Consider the following 22778-nt stretch of genomic DNA (forward strand, 5'->3'; position numbering starts at 1 on the left):
GGCCCATTCCTAAGCAAGATGGCGGCGAGAGCATTTCCGGCGTGTGTCTCACCGCTGCGTCCGGCTGGCTGCGGCAGGTAGCACCGAACGAGTTCCATCCCTTTTGCTGCATAGACAACGGCGATGGCGGGCAGGCGGTCCAGCTGCAGCCGGGCAGCATTTCTCCAGCTCCTTCTTGGCGTGAACCTGATGGTGATGCCACCCACCCAGGCCCGGAGTCTGCGCTTTGTAACCTTGGTAAGGGGAGACGGGGTCACCAAGGAGTTTGCTGGAGATAGAAGTGTAAAGGCCTGCTGGTGGGTGTCCAAGGTCTCGAGGAGGAGCTAGCAGAGAAGCGGACTGGCCTTGGAGTTGGGGGGCTAGGTTCACTACTGATCTGGAACTCTGGATTTTTGGGAGGAGCAAAGTGTCCAAGTAAGTCTTCTATATCGGGGGTAAGTTGGAGTGAGTCTGAAATTGAATGGTTAAGAGACTCATCCCTAAAGAAGCGTTGGCTGATCTTTTTCTCCCGATTTTCCCCACCGCATACATACATTGCTTTCATGTCTCTTTTCCCTTCCTCCAGTGGCATTGCTTAGCCAAGTTAGAATCTCAGGAGCTTGGAAGTAGTTACTGACTCCTGAACTGGGGTCTTTTGCAGTGAGTAGGCTTCCTTCCCTAACATGGGACAAAAGGTAGGCGCTGTGTCTTCCTCAAGGAGATCCTTCTGAGGTATAGACAAACCATTTTCTTTCTTCAGCTGTATCGACATGGAGACCGTTCACCAGTGAAGACATATCCCAAGGATCCCTATCAGGAAGAAGACTGGCCCCAGGGGTTTGGTCAACTAACCAAGGTGGGTCAGAAGCCAGTCTTCCCTCCATGTGAGCTATAAAATAGGTGCCCTCTAGAGCAGGCTAGAGAACTTGGGCTCCACTAAGCTGCTATTTCCCACATGGGAGCTGACTTTGATCAGATTTCATAACCTTACGCTGTGCCAGGACAGTGCCGTGCACAAGTGGCCGCTTAATAAAAGAGTGACTTCTAGGATCAGATTAACCCACTCCTACACCAGCCATGGATAAACCTGGAAAGCAACAGTGCCTAAACCCCATGAGGCACGTGAGTCATTTCTTCTCTCCAGACCTTGTTAACCCTTGTGTGTGCCCACAGGAGGGGATGCTACAGCACTGGGAGCTGGGCCAGGCTCTGCGACAGCGCTACCGTGGCTTTCTAAACACCTCTTACCACCGGCAAGAGGTAAGGCTGGCAGCTTAAGAGATAACGGTAATGGGGTGTGCTGTCCTCGTCTTCTGTCTTCAGGGAGCCTAAGGGTGGGGCTGGGGCCTTTGGCCTCCCTCCTGCATTTCTGGTTACACCTACAGGACAAGACATATAAGAGCTGTCTGGAACATAGCCTGGAAGCTGAGTTGCCCCTGCTTGGCTGGGAAGAGGCAAAACTGATCAAGCATCCAAACTCAGACTTAAGGAAGTGGTTTATACTTTTTGAAATAACAGGCTTTCCATTTGAGACATTTACTGAGTACCTGTTAAGGGCCAAACCTGTGCTAGCACTTTGCACACTTTGCACCACCCAGAGGTGATCTCTTTCATCACAGAGCTTAGAATGTAGTGAGGATGTCAGATGATTAAACCAAACAGGGCCCAGATAAAGAGTAGCAGGGAATACAATATGTAAATAGGGCACATCAGGGAAGACTGGCAAGTGTACTGGATCCTTGAAGTCCTCTCTGCACCCCAGGGATGGGGATAGCTGTTCCTCTGGTTACCACTCTCACTCACAACTGTCTCAAGAGTCCCTAGATGTTATTGTTCCCTTGAGGCCCATCTCTGTCATGAACTTGTCCTTTCCCACTTTCCTCCTCCCTTTTCACAAGTGACTATCTCTACTGTTTATGTTTTCTCCGTAGTCCTAAGCCAATTTGAAAAGGGGGGTTGAGGAGTGACTGGGGGGCAGTGTCTGCTCTCAAGAACCTTGGTCTAAATAGGGAGATAGGCTTTATTATAAAATCTGGCAGACAGACCAGAAAGCCTTGCTGACTGCGCACTTTGGCTGAGAGGAAGGGGCATGTGAGCTAGTGCCATTCCCAAAGCAGTTTGGAATGGTGACAACCCCAGTGGAGTGTTGGGGCCTTTGAGAGACGGAGAACACCAAAGAGATTAGGAGGGCCAGATGCATGGTGGGTTTACAAGTTTGCTAGGTAACCTTTTAGAACAGGTTCTCCCCCTGGGCTCCAATGAGGGGCCAAAGAAAGCACCTCCCCAAACACACACAAACAAGTAAGGCTTGTGTTGCCATCTCTGCAGGTCTATGTGCGAAGTACAGACTTTGACCGTACTCTCATGAGTGCTGAGGCCAACCTGGCTGGACTCTTCCCTCCCAACGGGATGCAGCGTTTCAACCCAAACATCTCATGGCAGCCTATACCTGTGCACACTGTGCCCATCACTGAGGACAGGGTGAGACTGGCCAGCCTTTCCCTGGAAGTGGTGAGGGGATAGCTCTGGCCTTGGATCTGCAGATACCAGACCTTCTCTCTGCTTCTTTCCCTGCTTCGGTCTGCAGCTACTGAAGTTCCCGTTGGGCCCATGTCCCCGCTATGAGCAACTGCAGAATGAGACCCGGTGGACACCAGAGTATCAGAACGAGAGCACTCAGAATGCAGTGAGTGAGAGCTGAGGTTGGGGTCATCAGACTGCCCTTCCCCCAGGGCAGGACTGATCCTCTGATCCATTTTTCATAGCAATTTCTAGACATGGTGGCTAATGAGACAGGGCTCACAGACCTGACACTGGAGACTGTCTGGAACGTCTATGACACACTCTTCTGTGAGGTAAGCCCACTAGGGTGTCCACTGTGCTCTCTCTTCTTTCCACCCTCAGGAGGCCCAGGTCACCAGGACAGTAGAACACAGTGCCTGGACACCATCATTCCCACTGGGGAGGTCCAGGCAAGCTGCTGCTTGTGAAACATAGGAACTTCCCTAATAAGTGAAAAAGAACCTCAGAGTGGGAAATGGTTTACTAATTGTCAGCAGTCCCTACTCCTCTCCACCCAGAGCTCTCATGGTGTCAGAGTCCTTTCTGCTGAGTCTCACTTCTCTAGTCTGAGCTTTCTTTCCTGTGCCCTGCAGCCTCAGTGCCGTCTGCCATGCTATTTTCCCAGCCCCTCTTCCTCACCTCTCCTTTCCTCTCCTCTCCCTCCATCACACACACAGGCACCTTCCCACTGGGGAAGAGAGCTACCCCGGGAGAGGCTCTGGCCTAGGTCCAGGGAGCTAACCTGCCTGCTGCGATACACAGCAAACACATGGGCTGCTCCTGCCGCCCTGGGCCTCACCCCAAACCATGAAGCGTCTGAGCCAGCTAAAGGACTTCAGCTTCCGCTTCCTCTTCGGGATCTATGAGCAGGCGGAGAAGGCCCGGCTTCAGGGGGGTGAGTAACAAGGACAGCACGTCACTCTCCTCCTCAGGACCCTACACCATTAAAAATCTTCTATCAGGGGCTTCTCGCTAGCTTTCTTCTCTACTGAAACATTCTCCACTTTTTCAAACCCAGGTTTCCCCATCACCCCATTAGCCACCAAGCCTTTCTACTTCTCCCAATGCTTAGCCCATGTGACACTATATGACCACTATCAGGTTTGTATGTTCTTTTCTGCCATTCACATTCTTAAGCTTCCCCCACATCAGAAGACCCTCCCTCTCCAAAAAAAATAGCTGCCTCCAGAGAGCTACCGGGGGCTATTTAGGGAGAAGGCTGAGAGCAGCACGAGTGGCAGTTTCCTCATTTGAGCACCCAAGGGTGTGCCAGCTGTTAAACCTTTCAGACAGCTCAGTTTTCAGAGCCGGCATAGAGCAGTTACCCTGGCATGGAGCCACCCTCAAGTGTGTTTGGAAGCAATCTTAAGTGTACATTTCTTCCAAACTGAAGTTATTCATGGGCGGGACTCATAGCTTACTTATGAATGAGCAGGTTTCTGTATCTGTGTTGAAATGTAGATAGATAGTTTTATCTTGCTTCCTTCTGACAATTTGAGAGTTCTTAGGAAACAGGGATACTACACGGTCCCTGTGAACTCCAAGTGTTCCCTGTGTTGGTATTCAGACCCAGGACTAGCAGAGAGCAAGAGAAGCACAAATAGGTCTGATCAGTGGTAACTGTAGCCACTGACACTGGGGACCTCTCTCCTTTAGGAGTCCTGCTGGCTCAGATACGGAAGAACCTGACCCTAATGGCAACCACCTCCCAACTCCCTAAGCTGCTGGTTTACTCTGCGGTAGGCTCCTATACGCCCCAGCATGCTCGTGTCCACCAAGGAGCTGGGTTTCCTATTTGATTTCTGGGGGTGTAGGCGAGCAGTGCTGATGGGGAACCTCTCTTACAGCACGACACTACCCTGGTCGCTCTGCAAATGGCACTGGATGTCTACAATGGTGAACAAGCCCCCTATGCCTCCTGCCACATATTTGAACTGTACCAGGAAGATAATGGGTAAGTGGAACTGCCAGCTGGTCCTCTACAGGGGCCATCAGGTGGTAGCAGAGGGTAGCCCAAGGACTCAATTACACGCATGCTGAGCAGCTCCCATCTTGCTTCCTGTCAACCCTCAGGAATTTCTCAGTGGAGATGTACTTTCGGAACGAGAGTGAGAAGGCCCCTTGGCCGCTGATCCTGCCTGGCTGCCCTCATCGCTGCCCACTGCAGGACTTCCTTCGCCTCACAGAGCCTGTTGTTCCCAAGGATTGGCAGCAGGAGTGCCAGCTGGTGAGCGGGCCTGCAGACACAGGTAGCTGCCTCCTGCCTCCATGCTAGTCACATCCCAGACCAGCTTTCAGTTCACATCCACAGATCTGAGAGTTGTGCTTCCAGCACCATACTGCATTTCCCTGGCAGTTCCCTTTCCTACACTGAGACCGTTTTATACCTTTTCTCCTCTCCTTACCCTCAGGTGATGCCCTTCTTATATCACTGAAAAAATAAGAGCAACCAGGAGAGACGTGGCTCATTCCCCTACCACCAGCTCTACCAGCTTCTGTGCTGGTATAAGTCACTACTTAGGGGAGCCTCTCCATTCACACACTGGGCCCATCTCTTCTCACCACTGCAAGGAATCCTGATACCTCAGAGCTTCCCTCTCTACTGGATCATTCCCATCTCAAAAGCCTAATGAAGGCCTGAGACCCACATTTTTGCTCACTTGGCACTATTTCTCTGTTCCCTTTCAGTGTGGAATCCTTCAAAAAGTTGTCTAGACTCTTGCTTTGCTTCCCATCCTCCCAGACTCACATCAGGCAGTCTTGTCACCTTCCACTGCATTGAAGCCACTCTTGTCAAGGTGACCCACTTGACTTCCTCTTCCCAAAACCAGGGTCCAATTCTTAGCTTCTCTTACCTTTTAGCAGCATTACACAATTGGTCACTCCTTCCTTAAACACTTTCTTGGTTTCTTTTGGTTTTTCTCATAACTTGCACACAGCTTCCTTACTGGCTTCCTCTCCACGCTGAACAGTGACTGGCCCAGGGCTCACCCCTGGCTCTTTATCCATCTGTACACATTCCCAAGGTTATCTTGTCCAACCTCATGTCTTCACACATGAGCTAGTGCTAAGTTCCATTCCTATGTCATGACTTGCAGATTCATGGCCTGTCTGAGCTACATACTCACATCCAGCTGCTGACTTGAGTCTACACATGAGTGTCAAATAAGACATCTCAAAGCTGCTAGGTCTAAAACCAAATGCTAGAAATAAATAAATGCTCTTCCCCCAAATCTGCTCGTCTAGGCTTCCCCATTGTAGCAAAGTCCACATTAGTCATCTAGTGGCATTGTAAAATCCTCAAGTTGTTTTGAACATCTCAATGTCCAGTCCACTGCCAGATCCTATCACCCAAACCTTTCATACAGATGCTTCTGTCTCCCTCGTCCCATCTACCATCAGCTCTAGTCTGAACTGTTGAAAAGCTTCCTAATGTTCTAATCCTATTCTTGATGCTACCAGTCTTTCAGCACAGCAGAATAGATTTTTAAAACATAGATCAATTTATATCATTATCAGAATCTTCCAATGGCTTCCGAACACATATGGAGTAAGATCCAAGTTCTTGACGGTGCCTTGCAGGTCTACTTGCCCCTTGCTTACTCTGCTCTAGTGATTCTGACTTTCCTGCTGATTCTCGTACATGCCAAACTTACTCCCACATCAGGATCTTTTGCATTTGCTTCCTGTCCCCTGCCCCGACACTCTTCTCTCAGATTTTCCTGTCTCACTCACTGACTTTAGATCTCTTGAAATTCTCATTTCTTCCATGATTTCTTCTTTGACTGACCTACCTTGCTTTTTTTCTTTATAGCATTTGTCACTAAGTTTATTCCTCTCATTTGCTCCTTTATCAGATCTCCTCTCCTAGAGTGTAAACTCCATGAGAACAGAGATTTTGCTTGGCTGACTGCCCTGCATGTCACAACAGTACCTGGCATGTGGTAGATGCTCAGGTATCTGCTGAATGAATGCTGATGTGACCTTTCTCTTCCCCTCCTCCCATGCCCAGAGGTGATCGTGGCCTTGGCTGTGTGTGGCTCCATCCTCTTCCTTCTCATAGTGCTGCTCCTCACCGTCCTCTTCCGGATGCAGGCCCAGCCTCCTGGCTACCGCCACGTCGCAGACGGGGAGGACCATGCCTGACAACCACTCAGCCCGCTTCCCTCTGCCTCCTAGGGGAGGTGGGCTGGGCCCTTGCTCCTGACTGTTGCTGCTCCCCAGCCATGGACAGGAGACCCTAGGCTGGGCCTCCCTCTCATCACCCTGGCCAGATGAGTGAGTGGGGCTCAGCTTGGCCATGGCACCTGTCACTCAGCATTCACACACCTGATGTTTACCAAGTACTGTGTTGGACACTGGCTTTCTCCAAACAGGATTTGCCTTCTCTATGCTCCCTAAGCACCTGAGATGTAAACAGAAATTCAGTTTACAGGACCTGGGATAAAGAAACTGACGGAGTGGTGCTTGATCCACCTTGTTCTTCCATCAAGCCCTGCTTTCTCTTCTAGCCTGGAGTTTTTGGCAAATAGCTGAAGCCAATCCTGCCTTTCAGTGCTTACTTTAGTGGGAAAAACTGCATAACACTAGGGGTACAAACACTGGCTACCAAGGAACTGGATCACCCAACAGCCAACCAACTGACTTTCCCTTTGTCTGGCTGAAGTCACCATTAGAGTAGACATAATGCTTCCAGCATTTCTGTCACCCCTTCAGCTTGAGCAGGACAAAGGGTATTTGTACTTAGGAGTGGGGGGAGATGGGAGGGAAGTGGATTGTCACATAGAATCATGAAATGTTCTCCTTCTCGTTGGGGATGGGGTCTCTGGGGACCTGAAGTCAATGCAGGTTGTGAGTGGCACAGTTTCTGACTATGGCCCAGAATAAGGCTGAGGCAACTCTCAGAGAATGAAAGTTGTGGACTCTTAGCACTGTTTCTATGCCTCTTCTTCATTTCTAAGACCCACAGAGCAGAAAGCCCTCTGACCCCCTTGAGGGCACTGCTGGAAAATCCACTCAGAAGCTCAAGTGGATAAGGTTTTATTGGCCATGTCAACAGTGAGCACAAATCAAAACATACTACCTGATCACTCTGTTATTGTACATCAGAAAAGAGAAAAGCAGCTTGGATCGAGGCTAGATACAGCAGGGACCCTTGGGGCAGCTGGGTCACCAACTCTGGAGAAGTTTCTGGAGCTGAGTCCAGAGTAGTAACATGCCAGTGTCCCAGTCCCACAGTACCCCATGGCACAGTGCACGTGCTTCAACCCTAAGACTTGAGTACTTCTGAACCTTTAACAAATAGCCACCTCTTCTTGCAGGATGTATTCCCATTGTGGATGCCAAGCCCTTGTTTGGCCCATACCTTCTTTAATGTCTCTCATTTCTGTGTCCCAGCTTCCTTTTGGCTCCAAATAAGAATGTGATAACCTAGGAAAAGGGAGACCAGTCTGACTTGCACCTTCCATTTTCAGCCTCTGAGATCTTGGGGCTGCCCCGGGTACCCAGGATTTAGTAAGGAAATACTAGAAAACTGAACAGCAGCCAGGTATTGCCATGACAAAGACAAAGCCAGAGGGATGGAGGGCCTAGGCTAAAGAGACCACCATCTCCCAGTCATCATCTTTACTGGCTATTGCCCTGGGGCGAATGCAGCCGGGACAGGCTAACGTTAGCCTCCACTAAACCTTGGAAGCAGGGGCAGGCTTGGCTGGTGTGATACATCCTGCTTCTACTCACCCATTGCAGAGGCCAGTGTGTCCCCCATGGGATTGAACTCATTGAGCTGCAGAGACAAGAGTATCAGCATGAGGAGGAGGTAATGGTAATGACAGAGAAGGGCAGACAAGGACTAGTTTCTGATTATTTTTGGTCAATAAGGTAGTTTGAATCCCTGCTTCCTCCCATCATTTAAAGGCCCAGGTCTCACCGAGCTGATACCAGAATATTCTGGGTCATAGAGCTGGCACATCATCTTCCCTGAGTTTCCATCAAACACATCGATCGTCCTTAATTCATAAGGGGTACAACTTTTGAAATTAGGATCTGGGTATCGGCCCACAACAATGAGGTTATACCGAGGATGCCAGGTTGCCTAGAAGATGGATAGGCTGGTTATGAGAGTAAATACAGAACACTATCAAGAGGGAAACTAGACGTATTCTTTGCTACTACCAACCTAACAATAACAGAGATCTATATGAAATTACAAGAGTGGTTTTCAATTGTGGGTGCATCTATCATTGCAAATTTTTTTTTTTTTTTTTGTAGAGACAGAGTCTCACTTTATGGCCCTCGGTAGAGTGCCGTGGCCTCACACAGCTTACAGCAACCTCTAACTCCTGGGCTTAAGCGATTCACTTGCCTCAGCCTCCAGAGTAGCTGGGACTACAGGCGCCCGCCACAACGCCCGGCTATTTTTTGGTTGCAGTTTGGCCGGGGGCCGGGTTTGAACCCGTCACCCTCGGTATATGGGGCCGGCGCCCCACCGACTGAGCCACAGGCGCCGCCCTATCATTGCAAATTTTTAATCTCCAGTTGGCCTCCCCAGCCCTTAGGACACCTTCAGGCTTTTTCTCTCCTTTGCATTTCCTGAAGTCATACCAGGATTAATGTTTTAACATCAGCCTGACTCAGACATTGACCTCAGAGTTCAGCAACCTTACAACAAACAAAAAGGCTCTAGTAACCAAACCAAAGTGGAACATAAGTTCAAAAGAACCCTACTACTATCCTTCCTCCCCCAACATGAATAACTAAGAGTTGGGTATAAAATCTCTAGTGGCTAAAAAAGGGGAGGTTACCCATGTTCCCCAGAAAACCCCAATGAAAACAAATTTGGCAGTTATTGGAATGACAAAATTAGATGAGATTCTCCCAACAAAACTTGTCAAGGAAGTTTGCAAAGAGGAAAGACAAGGTTAGCAGGAAGGAAGAAATGGTACATGTAGCCGGCACAGTGGCTCACACCCGTAATCCTAGCACTTGGGAGGCTGAGGCGTGTGGACTGCCTGAGCTCATGAGTTCAAGACCAACTTGACCAAGACCAAGATCCTGTCTCTAAAAAATAGTTGGGCGTTGTGGCGGGCACCTGTAGTCCCAGCTACCTGCGAGGCTGAGGCAAGAGAATCGCTTAAACCCAAGAGTCTGAGGTTGCTGGGAGCTAAGATGCCATGGCACTCTACCAAGAGTAACCAAGTGAGACTCTGTCTCAAAAAAAAAAAAGAAAGAAAGAAAGAAATCATACATGCAATTGCTTAGAAATAAATCACACATGGGTGGGGGGTGGCACCAGCCCCAAATACTGAGGGTGGTGGGTTCAAGCCTGGCCCACCCCGACCGGCTAAAACAGCAGTGGCAACTGCAACAAAAAATAGCAGGGTGTTGTGGGCACCTATAGTCCCTAAGTCCAAGAGTTGGAGGTTACTGTGAGCTGTGACGCCACAGCACTCTACTGAGGGTGACAAAGTGAGACTGGCTCAAAAAAAAAAGAAAAAAAAAAAAATCTCACATGGGAAGACGCAGGGTGACCTAGCTAGATACAGAGTAGGAGATGAAGACAGATGGAACACCAACTAAGGCAAGATTCTTAATATTATTTATTAAGAGCCTGGATTTGATTTGAGGTACATGGAGGCCACTCAATACTAAGTCATCATTTGTTGAATACTTACCAGGAGCTAGGCATGGTGCCACATGCTTTAAGTATACTGATTTAATCTCACAACAACCCTATCAGATATTATTATTCCCTTTTTACAGATGAGGAAACAGAGATCCAAAATGTAAGTAATTTCTTGAGAGGCTGAGGTGAGATCACTTGAGACCAGGAGTTTGAGACCAGCCTGGGCAACATAGCAAGACCCAGGCTCTAAAAAATAGAAAAGATTAGCTGGGGACAGCAGTATGTGCCTATAGTATGAGCTACTTGAGAGGCCGAGGTGGGATGATGTTTGAAACCAGTAGTAAGCTATGAATGTGCCTGTGAGTAGCCAGTGCATTCTAGCCTGAGAGGCACAGTGAGACCCTATCTCAAAAAAATAAAATTTAAGTAATTTGCCCAAGGAGTCTAACCTAGGGATGTCTAACTGCCTAAAGCTGATGCTCTGCTACCACTATGTTACACTGACAAGAAATATAGGCATGAAACCTGACCATCTGAAGATCTGTGGTTCTAGAGAAAAATAAACTACTAGAGTACAACTGGCAGACTTCAAGCTAATGGGGGCTTGGGAAAGAAGGAGCCAAAGAACTTGAAGGCTGTAAGTCTTGAGGACTAAGGATAGGGAAGCCATTAGCAAGAACCTGAGAATAGATGGGAAAATAAAGGGCTTATTTCCATTATCAGAAGCCCCCTAAACCTTCAAGTCAAACTAAGATGGTAAAGGTTAATTTGTGGATTAAGTGTACACACAGGCACCCAAAACTGAGAGGACAGGACAGAGGGTCAGGATCTCAGAAAATGCCCACAATGAGGCTGGGCGCAGTGGCTAACGGCTGTAATCCTAATAGGTTTACATCCTAATAAGTTTAATCCTTGAGGTTGTTGGAACCCAGGAGTTTGAGGTTGCTGTGAACTAGGCTGATACCACTGCATTCCAGCTTAGGCAACAGAGTAAGACTCTGTCTCAAAAAAAAAAAAAAAAACAACAACACAATGCAATCAGGGCTGAGCTGAAAATAAAAACTTAGGAGAACAGCCTATCAGAGAGACAAAGAAAATCCAATAAGGGGGCAGCACCCGTAACTCAGTGGTTAAGGCGTCGGCCACATATACCAAGGCTGACGGGTTCGAACCCAGCCTAGGCCAGCTGAACAACAATGACAACTACAACAAAAATATAGCTGAACATGGTGGGCACCTATAGTCCCAGCTACTTGGGAGGCTGAGGCAAGAGAACTGCTTAAGCCTAAGAGTTTTTTTGTTTGTTTGTTTTTTTTGAGACAGAGTCCTACTATGTCGCCCTCGATAGAGTACTGTGGCATCACAGCTCACAGCAACTTCAAACTCTTGGGCTTACGCGATTCTCTTGCCTCAGCCTCCCAAGTAGCTGGGATTACAGGCGCCCACCACAATGCCTGGCTATTTTTTGTTGCAATTATCTTTTTAGCTGACCAGGCTAAATTTGAACCACCAACTTTAGTGTATGTGGCTGGCGCGGTAATCACTGTGGTACGGGCGCCAAGCCTAAGCCCAAGAGTTTGAAGTTGTTGAGAGCTGTGATGCCACAGCACTCTACCAAGGGTGACATAATAAGACTCTGTCTTTAAAAAAGAAAAAAAGAAAGAGAACCCAATAAAATGGGATTGTCAAAGTGGGATAAAAGGAGCAGAGAGAGCCAAAGGGATAAGAGATGCTTTGTGTTGGGGCAAGAAGAGATGGGGAGGTCACAGGCTTACCATACCTGCCCTCTCCCCAGTGTGGGCACACCTGGCTGCCCTCATGATCACAACTTCCTTTTGGGAGCTCCTTTCCCCCATCACTCACCTTGATGGGTGTGAGGTGCTGGAAGTGACGGTGAGGGTGCGGGATCAGGCCCAGGGGACAGTCCCACTGGGAGACAGAGTAAACCCGGATCTCATTCTTCTGGTCAGTAGTCAGGAGTCGGGCACCATCAGGGCTGAAACAAGCTGGAAAAGTGAAAAGCCCCTGAGCTAAAGGAACCACAAGGCCCCTGGTATCCTGGGCTTCGCAGGCCTTCTCTTGCAGGGGGACCCTCCCTCCCACTCTTCTTCAGACAGGAGTGGAAGGGAAGATGTGAATCTGTGCTGTGAACAAAAATATTCTAGAGGTAGCACCTGTAGCTCAGTGGGTAGAGCGCTGGCCACATATACCAAAGCTGGTGGGTTCGAATCCAGCCCAGGCTTGCTAAAACAATGACAACTGCAACAACAGCAACAACAAAAAAAACAGCCAGGCGTTGTGGCGGACTTCTGTAGTCCCAGCTACGAGGGAGGCTGAGGCAAGAGAATCTCTTGAGCCCAAAAGTTTGAGGTTGCTGTGAGCTGTGACGCCATGGCACTCTACCCAGGGCGACATCTTGAGATTCTGTCTCAAAAAAAAAAAAAAAAAAATTCTAGAAACTCAGCACCCAACATTGGCAGCTGGAGTAAGAAAGCTTCTAATATAGCAACTTGGCAGATGCTATCAGGGGTAAAGGTTTGATCTAGTGGCTTCTGAACTGAGGAAAAACCCCAGAAGTGGTCAGACAGGCAGGCATGGTCTGCAGCAGAGATGAGATATGGGATATCACACCTGCGTTGACAGGATGCCTGTGCGGCAGCGAGTGCAGGAAGCTGGCTTTCCCTCTAACCTGGCGCAGGTCCCAGATTTTCACTGTTTGATCTACGGAGGCTGTGGCCAGGAACCAATCACAGCATGGGTTCAGGGCCACATGGGTCACTTTCTTTTTGTGCATTCTGAGATTCCAAAGCTGCAGAGAAGAGCTCGGTTCAGGTGGGGACACAGAACCGAAGTGGGAGTAAGGGAGGAAAAGGGCTAGAGACAACGCACCTCCTTGCCACCCATGTGTAGCAGGACCACGTTCCCCACATTGTCTCCTGTGACCACCATTCGGCTTCCAGCAGACACATCCAGGCTACAAAACCAGACACTGGAGGGAGAGACTGTGTTGTAAAATTCTTAGGGACAAAGAAGGTCCATTTATGCACTATTGCAGCACCAGTGTCTAACCCACAGTTTTAGGCGTTTGATAAATATTTGTTGAATGAATGAATAACTGCCTTGCCATGGACTCCCAGTGAGGAACACTCAGACTTGTTTACCATCCACTCAGAGGGACTCGGATGATGGGGGCTCAGAAACTTGTCCAGTTACTGCTGGGCCCAGAATCTTCAACTAGGAGGAATCCCTGAAGCAAGCAAAGTTCAGAAATGTGAGACAAGTCCCCAGGCAAGCTTGTGCCCCACAGCCCTGCCTTCTGTGGAAGCCTCATTTACTGTTCTTTACCATCACTCACCATCCTGTGGGCCAAAAGAGATCACAAATCAAACAGGAATTGCCCAGCTCTGCCCCTAAGAGCAGATGGAAAGGACTACTGCCCACTTCAAAGCATTTAGGGAAAAAAGCATATACAACCCAGAAGCTCTTTAGTCCCTCAAACTACTTGAAGATGAGGGGATTGGATGGGAGATTCAGGGATGCTGATACCCAGCCAGAAGAGCTCCAATTCATAGTTTTTCCCTTGAACCCTCAAATCCATGCTGTACTGCCATTTGCCATCCCTACAGACATCTTTTTTTGGGGGGAGGGACAGAGTCTCGCTCTGTTGCCTTGGGTAGAGTGCCGTGGCACTATCACAGCTCATAGCAACCTCAAACTCTTGGGTTTAAACAATCCTCTTGCCTCAGCCTCCCAAGTAGCTGGGACTATAGGCCCTTGACACAATGCCCAACTAGTTTTTCTATTTTTAGTAGCAATAGGTTCTCATCACTCTTGCTCAGGCTGGTCTCAAACTCCTGAGCTCAAGCAATCCACTTGTCTCAGCCTCCCAGAGCCACCACACTCAACCCCCCTATGGATATCTTTAAGTGGAAAAGTTTAGAGTAACCTGTAGTTGAGTCTTTCCTAATTGCACACATATTTCTTTTTTTTTCTTGTAGAGACAGAGTCTCACTGTACCGCCCTCGGGTAGAGTGCCGCGGCGTCACACGGCTCACAGCAACCTCTAACTTTTGGGCTTACGCGATTCTCTTGCCTCAGCCTCCCGAGCAGCTGGGACTACAGGCGCCCGCCACAACGCCCGGCTATTTTTTGGTTGCAGTTTGGCCGGGGCTGGGTTTGAACCCGCCACCCTCGGCATATGGGGCCGGCGCCCTACTCACTGAGCCACAGGCGCCGCCCCACACATATTTCTTATGCATGAAGCAGCCTAGGACACCTCATGCTAGTGACACCCCCCACACCCTCTAATTCCTTAGGGAACATCAAGAGTCATGTCTCCAGCTAGAAAGCAAAGTGACAAGCATTTTGTTATTTCTCCAGCCCTTGCTCCAGGGGAATCCAGAGCACTTTCGAACAAGATTCTATCCATGTAAGCATCCTTAACCTATCCATTACACCCTAGTGAATGGAGGGAATTAAGTCTGAAGTTCTTAGTTCCTGCTTCATTCTCTAAGTGGCTTTCTTGGCCAGTGCCATGTTGATTTGTCTAGCGAGAGTCCAGGTGAAGTCTAATATACTGGTAATATGATGAACAGAAGAGCTGAGGCTCCAGAACACCTTCCCAAGCAGCAGTGCACCTGGACCAAAGTAAGAGCAGCCAAAAGAGCTTGAAAAAGAGAAGAGTAGAAAGTGTAGAAAGTGGCTAACACCTTTCCTTTTTTCCCTGCAACGGGTTTGGATAAAGAAAATGGGATCTAGACACTCTTGCAAGAACTACATTTAGAGCTTAGAAGCCCTTTCCCCTACGAGTTAAACTACTCACTTGCAGGTGTCTGAGCTGGTAAAAACTTGTAGAGTGTTGCCTTTAAAGTCTTGCAGCCTAGTTGTTCCCTCCATTGAGGAGGCGAAAAACTGGTTGGTATTGAGAGGGTTAAACTTCAGCCCCGTGATGCTCCCTCCAGCTCCAATCTAACACGAGGAAGAAAAAGCCAGTGAGTAATGATGGGCCAAGGGGCCAGGAAGCCAGGAACCAGGCCTGGACACATACTGTGCTCCCAGGGAAATGCCAGTTGGCTAGCACTTAGGGCCAGGCCAGTTGAGACACCTGGACAGTAGGATGCTTGCCACAGGGCCCTTTACTTTTTTTTTTTTTTTTGAGACAGAGTCTTATTTTATCGCCCTTGGTAGAGTGTTGTGGCATCACAGCTAATAGCAACCTCCAACTCCTGGGCTTAGGTGATTCTCTTACCTCAGCCTCCCGAATAGCTGGGACTATAGGTGCCTGCCATAACACCCAGCTATTTTTTTGTTGCATTTTGGCTGGGGCCAGGTTCGAATCCGCCACCCTTGGTATATGGGGCTGGTGCCCTACCCACTGAGCAATCGGCGCGGCCCTGAGGTCCTTTACTTTTTAAGGCTTTGTTTTTACTTTTTAAAAATAAGCCTACTGGGCGGCACCTGTGGCTCAAGGAGTAGGGCGCTGATCCCATATGCTGGAGGTGGTGGGTTCAAACCCAGCCCCGGCCAAAAACCACAAAAAAAAATAAAAAATAAAAAAAATAAAAATAAAAATAAGCCTACTATAACTATAAATTTGACTGTTTGGGGTATATAGTTCTATGAATTTTAACACATGCATAGATTTGAATAACTATCACCAAATCAGGAAGCAGAACAATTCTATGATCCAAAAAAACTCTCTCATGCTATCGCAATTCAATCACAGCCTCCTCTCTTCCCCAATCCCTGGTAACCACTGATCTACTCTCCATCATTATCATTTTGCCTTTGTATGAGGACAGCCAATTACATCCCACAACAAGTGCTATGTACCTCACTGGTGAACATCATTGTGTCTCCTTTGAAGTACTTCCCTTGGAAATCTATGCACCGATGCCATTGCCTGGTCCACCTTTCAAAGCACATTTTCTAGGATGAGTTCACGAACTTAATTGTCATATCTTATATGACAAAAGCTCTGGTAAGTCATTCCAGAAAAGGAGTTCCAAAATTTGGTGTCAGTGCATGGTTTCCCATGGGGAATACTTCAAAGGTGACCATAGTGATATTCAGCCATGAGGTATGTAGCACTTTTTCTAGGATGAGTTTGTGAACTTAATTGCCTGACCTCATAAATGAATAGGACTTGAGACTGTCTTCTGCCATTTCACTCAGCAGAAAGCCTCTGAGATTCATCCAAGTTTTGTGTGTATCAATAGTCCATACCATTTTATTGCTGAGAAGCATTCATTTCTATTATGTGAATGTACCATACTTAGTTATTCCCACAATGCTCCTTTTAGAAGAGCTTCAGTTCGGAGCAGGATCTGGGTTAGAGGGACAAAAGTCAGGTCTATGCCCCTTCTTATTTTCCAGACATCCATATGATGATGAAAGTGATCATGATACTATCAATGGCTTAATTTTATCAAGTTGCTTATTATATACCTGACACCATTTTAAGAACATGATTTCCCCAAAATGCCTCTCCACTTCTTCCTTATGTCATAGCTATCCCAGCCTTGCAGACCCATACAAGGTCTCCTCTGCAACAACCACTTAACTCAGCATACTGACATACTCCATTCCCTCTACAAAATATGCTGACCAACTAAAAGCTTTGACTTTAGAATTATAAAATTCACCGGTGTAACAAAACACACTTGTACTACCTAAATCTATCGAGGTTTTTTTTTTTTTTTTTGAGACAGAATCTCACTATGTCACCCTGGGTAAAGTGCCGTAGCATCACAGTTCACATCAACCTCAAACTCTTGGGCTTAAGCAATTCTCTTGCCTCAGCCTCCCAAGTAGCTGGGACTACCAGGCGCCCACTGTAACACCTGGCTAAGAATCAAAAACTTTTTTTAAGAAAAGACATGCTGGGCAGTGTCTGTGGCTCAGTGGGTAGGGCGCTGGCCCCACACACGAAGGGTGGCAGTTTCAAACCCGGCCCTGGCCAAACTGCAACGAAAAAATAGCTGGGCGTTCTGGTGGGTACCTGTAGTCCCAGCTACTCGGGAGGCAGAGGCAAGAGAATTGCCTAAGCCCAGGAGTTGGAGGTTGCCGTGAGCTGTGATGCCATAGCACTCTACCGAGGGCAATAAAGTGAGACTCTGTCTCAAAAAAATAAAAAAAAAAACATGCTAACCAATGTCCATGGTCTGCCAAACATGGGCTACTAACAAGATAATCTGCTCCCTCCAGTTTAGTTTGATGCTTACCAAGCCAAAGGCTGGTTATATTTGTTCTCAAACCTGTTTATGTCATTGTACTGTTTATTTTTAATTATATGACTTAATTAAACATGTAAAGTGATGAACTGCATGCAAAAAGGCCATTGTTATCTCTATTGATGATTAATATATATTAAAAAAATCCTAATTTGGGCGGCGCCTGTGGCTCAGTGAGTAGGGTGCCGGCCCCATATACCGAGGGTGGCGGGTTCGGACCCAGCCCCGGCCAAACTGCAACAGAAAAATAGCCGGGCGTTGGCGCACGCCTGTAGTCCCAGCTGCTCGGGAGGCTGAGGCAAAAGAATCACGTAAGCCCAAGAGTTAGAGGTTGCTCTGAGCCGTGTGACGCCACGGCACTCTACCCAAGGGTGGTACAGTGAGACTCTGTCTCTACAAAAAAAAAAAAAAATCCTAATTTAAAAATAGGCAAAGGATTTGAACAGACATTTCTCCAAAGAAGATACACAAATAGCCAGTAGCACATGAAAAGATGTTCAACATTAATCGTTAGGGAACGTAAACCAAAGCCACAATGAAGTACTATTTTACACCCACTAGGTGGACTACAATCAAAAAGATGGACACTAACAAAAGAGTGCAGATGCTTTGGAAAACTTTCTGGCAGTTCTTATAAAAAATTAAATACAGGGCGGTGCCTGTGGCTCAAAGGAGTAGGGCACTGGCCCTATACGCCGGAGGTGGCAGGTTCAAACCCAGCCCCGGCCAAAAACTGTAAAAAAAAAAAAAAAAAAAAACAATTGGATGGCACCTGTGGCTCAAGGAGTAGGACGCCAGCCCCATATACTGGAGGTGGTGGGTTCAAACCTCACCTGGGCCAAAAACTACAAAAAGAAAAAATAAAATAAATAAAATATAGGCTTGGCACTCGTAGCTCAGTGGTTAGAGTGCCGACCACATGCACGGGGCTGGAGGGTTTGAACCTAGACAGGGCCTGTTAAACAACAGTGACAACAATAACAAAAAAATAGCTGGGCATTGTAGTCCTGCTACTTATAGGCTGAAGCAAGAGAATCAATTAAGCCCAGGAGTTTGAGGTTGCTGTGAGCTGTGACGCCACAGCATTCTACTGAGGGTGACATAGTGAGACTGCCTCAAAAAAAATAAAAGCTAAAAGTCAATGACTAAGGCATTTACCTCAAGAAGTTATAAAACAGGGCACTAAACACAAAGAAAGCAGGAAGAAGAAAGAAAAGGAGCAGAAATTAGTGAAACAGAAAACAAATATACAGTAGGAAAATCAGTGAAGCCAAAGGTAGGTTCCATGAAAAGTCTAATAAAATTGATAAATCCCTGGCGAGACTAACCAAGCAAACGAGAAAGCAATGTAATGGATGGAACAAAAGAAATCACTATACAAAATACATTATCACTCACAATAATAAAAGGTATCAGGAATAACTTTATGTCAATAAATCTGAAAATTTAGATGAAATGAGCAAATTACTCAAAAAATACAAACTTACAACTCGCCTCCACATAGACCTGTGACATAGTCAAGAGACTGACAGAAAGACAAACGCAGGGGGTGGAGCCTTTCCTAAAATAGAATCACACTACTCAGAAAAGAAAAACCAAAAAAATACAAACTTGCCAAACTGACAGAAGATCAAAGAAAATGTAAACAGTTCAATAGCTATTAAAGAAATTGAATCCAAACTAGAAACCTTCCAGCAAGGGAAATTCCAGATCCTATAGCTTCATTGGTGAATTATACTAAATATTTAAGGAAAAAATAACATCAATCTTTGTTTCTTTTATTTTATTTTACTTTCAAGCTACTACCATATATATCTTAAACTTATAGAAAAGTTATAAAAAGAGGGCGGCGCCTGTGGCTCAGGGGGTAGGGCGCCGGCCCCATATACCGAGGGTGGCAGGTTTAAACTCTGCCCCGGCCAAACTGCAACAAAAAAATAGCCGGGCATTGTGGCAGGCACCTGTAGTCCCAGCTACTCAGGAGGCTGAGGCAAGAGAATCACCTAAGTCCAGGAATTTGAGAAAGCTGTGAGCTGTGACACCACGGCACTCTACCAAGGGTGATAAAATGAGGCTCTGTCTCTAAAAAAAAAAAAAAATCAGTTGTAAAAGAGCACAAAAACACCAGTTAATCCTTACACTATTCAAGTCTCACCACTTTCCTGTCACTTCTTTTAACAACCCAGAATCATTCACTGCATTTAGCTGTAATGTCTTTTTAGTCTTCTTCAATGTGGGATCAGTATCTCTTTGACTCTTGTGCCCTAACCTATATTTTTGGAAAGTATAGACCAGCAATTTTGTAGAACGTCCCTCAAGTGGGACTGTCTGAAGTTCTATTGTAATTAGGCTGAGAATGAGTCTTTGGTGGACATATTTTGTGATGCTGTATTTTTCTCACTGTACCCTATCAGGCAGCACATGATTTTGATTTGTCCCAATACTGGTGGTTGCCTTTGGTCATTTAATTAAGGTGGTAATCTGACAGGTTTCATCACTGTAAAGTTTTTTTTCCCTGGAGAACTATTTTGAAACTATGTAAATATGCAGTATCCCTTTTATCACCAAACTGCTAGATGATTGATTTACTGGCATCAGTGTAGACTCCTGGATTCCTATTTTATTCAATGAGTTGTAATCTAGTTCTTTTATTTTATTGCTCTAATTGCCCCAGAATGGGCCAGTAGGAGCCCATTCAAGTTGCCTCTTGTGTCCTTTTGACATGTTCCTATCATTCTTTGATTATTTCTTTACTGCATGGCAAAGAAGACATTTGGGACTCATCTTTCTTTTTTTTTTTTCAGTTTTTGGCTGGGGCTGGGTTTGAACCCACCACCTCCAGCATATGGAGCCAGTGCCCTACTCCTTGAGCCACAGGCACCTCCTTTTTTTTTTTGGAGACAGAGCCTCAAGCTGTCACCCTGGATAGAGTGCCATAGAATCACAGCTCACAGCAATCTCCAGCTCCTGGGCTTAACCAATTCTCTTGCCTCAGCCTCCCAAGTAGCTGGGACTACAGGCACCCACAACGCCCAGCTATTTTTTTTTTTTATTGCAGTTGTCATTGTTGTTTTTAGCTGGCCTGGGCTGGGTTTGAACCTACCAGCTTTGGTGTATGTGGCCGGCACACTACCCACTGAGCGACAGGCGCCGCCCAGAGACTCATCTATTGTTTTTTTTTTTTGCCCTAGTTCTGGAATCAGCTATTTTCCCAAAGAGCTCTACTTCCTTTCAATGTCTACACACTTAAAAATTGTTAAATTTTATGTTATATATATTTTTTACTACAACCAAAGAATAACACAAATCATACTTCATAAAATATAAAAATCTTCTATGATCGAGAACAAGATAAAGCTATCTGTTATAGCCACTATATATCAATGTACTAGATGACTTTGACAATGAAATAAGGAAAAAGAAAAAGTAAAGGAGGCCAAGCGGTGGCTCAGGCCTGTAATCCTAGCACTCTAAGAGGCCGAGGTGGGTAGATAGCTTGAGCTCACAAGTTTGAGACCAGCCTGAGCAAAAGCGAGACCCCAGTCTCTAATAGAAATAGAAAAACTGAGGCAAGAGGATCAGTTAAGCCCAAGAGTTGATTGGAGGTTGTGAGCTAAGTCACAGCACTCAGGGTGACAGCTTGAGACTCTTGTCTCAGAAAAGTAAAAAAAAAAAGAAGCAGAGGAATGGTAAAGGAAGAAAGCAAACTCTCATTATTTGTAGATGATGGATTTTGTAAGAAAAAATTTTAATAAGCTATTAAAACTAACATACTGACTGCCACACTAGGAAAAAAATTTTTTTCCTTGGGGCTATGGTGTTTTATTAAGTCAAGATAGATCAGGAGACATGTGAGTTATGTATTCTTCACAAGGCTGTGGGCTGAAAATTAGCATAAGTTAAATACAATTCACATGGTAGTTAATATGTTAATAAATGTTAATCCACATAATAAATGTGGATTTCTCCTTTCAACCATGATTGAGGGTCAGGAAACAAACTTTCCTGCGTTAAACAACTAGAAAACTGAACAAAAGACATGAAACACATTTTCAGACAATGGACAATAACCAGCATGAGACAGGATGGACAGCAAGAAGGAATGCCAGCAACTGCCCCTGCTGACTGCTTGGTGAAAGTGTCCAGGCTGTAGCATGGAGAGGGCGGGGCCAAACAACCTCCTGTTCTCACTGAGGTGAGAAGACAGTTACCAACACCACAGCGATTTGTGGGGCAAAATGCTGAGGAGAGAGATGTACTAAGAGAACAGTCTGGAAATTTTCAGAGGGCTCTCCTGTAGTCTTTGGCTGAATTCTAATGTATAAATGTATGTGCAGAAACTACTCAACATTGGAGGAAATAAAAACACCAGAAATGAATTGGAGAAATCCTCAGAACAATTTGTATTCTGACCACCCATAATGAAAAGATTCTTAATATAGGGGCGGTGCCTGTGGCTCAAAGGAGTAGGGCACCGGCTCCATATGCCAGAGGTGGTGGGTTCAAACACAGCCCTGGCCAAAAACTGAAAAAAAAAAGATTCTTAATATATATGCTAATAAAGTTTAAAAGCAAGCCTTGAGGGATTCGAATAGATTACAAGTCAGTGGCTCACACCAATAATCCTAGCACTTTGTGAAGCCAAGGTAGGAGGACTGCTCCAGCCCCTGAGTAGATCAGCCTGAGCAACAGCAAAATCCTGCCTCTAGCAAAAAATAGAAAAAATTAGCTGGGTATGGTGACATGTGCCTATTGTCCCAGCTACTCCAGAGGCTGAGGCAGGGCAATGACTTGAACCCAGGAGTTTGAGGTGATGATGCCACTGTACTCTAGCCCAGGTGACAGAACAAGAGCCTGTCTTAAAGAAAAAGAAAAATTAAAGGATACAGCAACATCAAACAATGTAAAATTTACAATGTCTAAATGTCCAATCAGAAATATCAAATATGCAAAAAAGCAGAAAAAATATGATCCATAAGAAGAAAACCCAATCAGGTCAGGCACAGTAACTCACACCTGTAACCCTAGCACTCTGGGAGGTCGAGGCAGGTGGATTGCCTGAGTTCATAGGTTCAATACCAGTCTAAGCAACAGTGAAACTCCGTCTCTAAAAATAGCCAGGCATTGTGGCCGGTGCCTATAGTCCCAGCTTTGTGAAAGGCTGAGGAAAGAGGATCACTTGAGCTTAAGAGTTTGAGACTTCTGTGAGCTCTAATGCCATTGCACTCTACTGATAGCCACAAGGTGAAACTCAGTACCAAAAAGAAAAAGAAGAAGAAAACTGAATCAAAAGACAGGGACCCAGAAATGATACAGTTGACAAAATTAGCAAATATTAAAATGACTACTATGAATATACTCTGTATGTTCAGGAAAGAAAA

At 46.3% G+C, this 22778-nt stretch overlaps 2 protein-coding genes across 5 annotated transcripts in view; one reads left to right on the forward strand and one right to left on the reverse strand.

Moving 5' to 3' along the window:
• Nucleotides 1-16: 16 nt before the first annotated feature.
• On the forward strand, nt 17-7027 carry ACP2 (acid phosphatase 2, lysosomal). Of its 3 annotated transcripts, none has more exons than XM_053560367.1 (11): nt 17-237; nt 740-835; nt 1153-1239; nt 2308-2460; nt 2567-2665; nt 2745-2834; nt 3304-3436; nt 4198-4280; nt 4389-4495; nt 4615-4790; nt 6554-7027. In XM_053560367.1, the coding sequence occupies exons 1-11, from the start codon at nt 124-126 to the stop codon at nt 6685-6687; spliced, it is 1272 nt and encodes a 423-aa protein (XP_053416342.1). In that variant the 5' UTR covers nt 17-123; the 3' UTR covers nt 6688-7027. The 3 variants fall into 3 exon arrangements, with proteins under 3 accessions (XP_053416342.1, XP_053416343.1, XP_053416344.1); XM_053560368.1 differs by having other exon boundaries at nt 62-237; nt 4615-4768; nt 6554-6692; XM_053560369.1 differs by lacking the exon at nt 17-237 and having other exon boundaries at nt 784-835; nt 1365-2460.
• Nucleotides 7028-7824: 797 nt separating this feature from the next.
• The window catches only part of DDB2 (damage specific DNA binding protein 2), a 43703-nt gene continuing 28749 nt past the window's right edge, over nt 7825-22778 (reverse strand). For both annotated transcript variants that reach the window (XM_053560365.1, XM_053560364.1), the window contains 7 exons: nt 14988-15133; nt 13055-13154; nt 12797-12974; nt 12029-12171; nt 8471-8635; nt 8281-8326; nt 7825-7971 (listed from right to left, as the gene is read on the reverse strand). In XM_053560365.1, the coding sequence (XP_053416340.1) occupies nt 7922-7971; nt 8281-8326; nt 8471-8635; nt 12029-12171; nt 12797-12974; nt 13055-13154; nt 14988-15133 (828 nt within the window). In that variant the 3' untranslated portion in view covers nt 7825-7921. The remainder of the gene's footprint in view (nt 7972-8280; nt 8327-8470; nt 8636-12028; nt 12172-12796; nt 12975-13054; nt 13155-14987; nt 15134-22778) is intronic.

This window comes from Nycticebus coucang, chromosome 14 (assembly GCF_027406575.1).
Source record: "Nycticebus coucang isolate mNycCou1 chromosome 14, mNycCou1.pri, whole genome shotgun sequence".
NCBI lineage: Eukaryota > Metazoa > Chordata > Mammalia > Primates > Lorisidae > Nycticebus > Nycticebus coucang.

Coding starts and splice junctions, on each gene's coding strand:
- ACP2 (XM_053560367.1), top strand. CDS start 124: ATGGCGGGCAGGCGGTCCAGCTGCAGCCGGGCAGCATTTCTCCAGCTC. Junction 2,835..3,303: donor ATGACACACTCTTCTGTGAG/GTAAGCCCACTA, acceptor TGCGATACACAG/CAAACACATGGGCTGCTCCT. Junction 4,496..4,614: donor CTGTACCAGGAAGATAATGG/GTAAGTGGAACT, acceptor GTCAACCCTCAG/GAATTTCTCAGTGGAGATGT.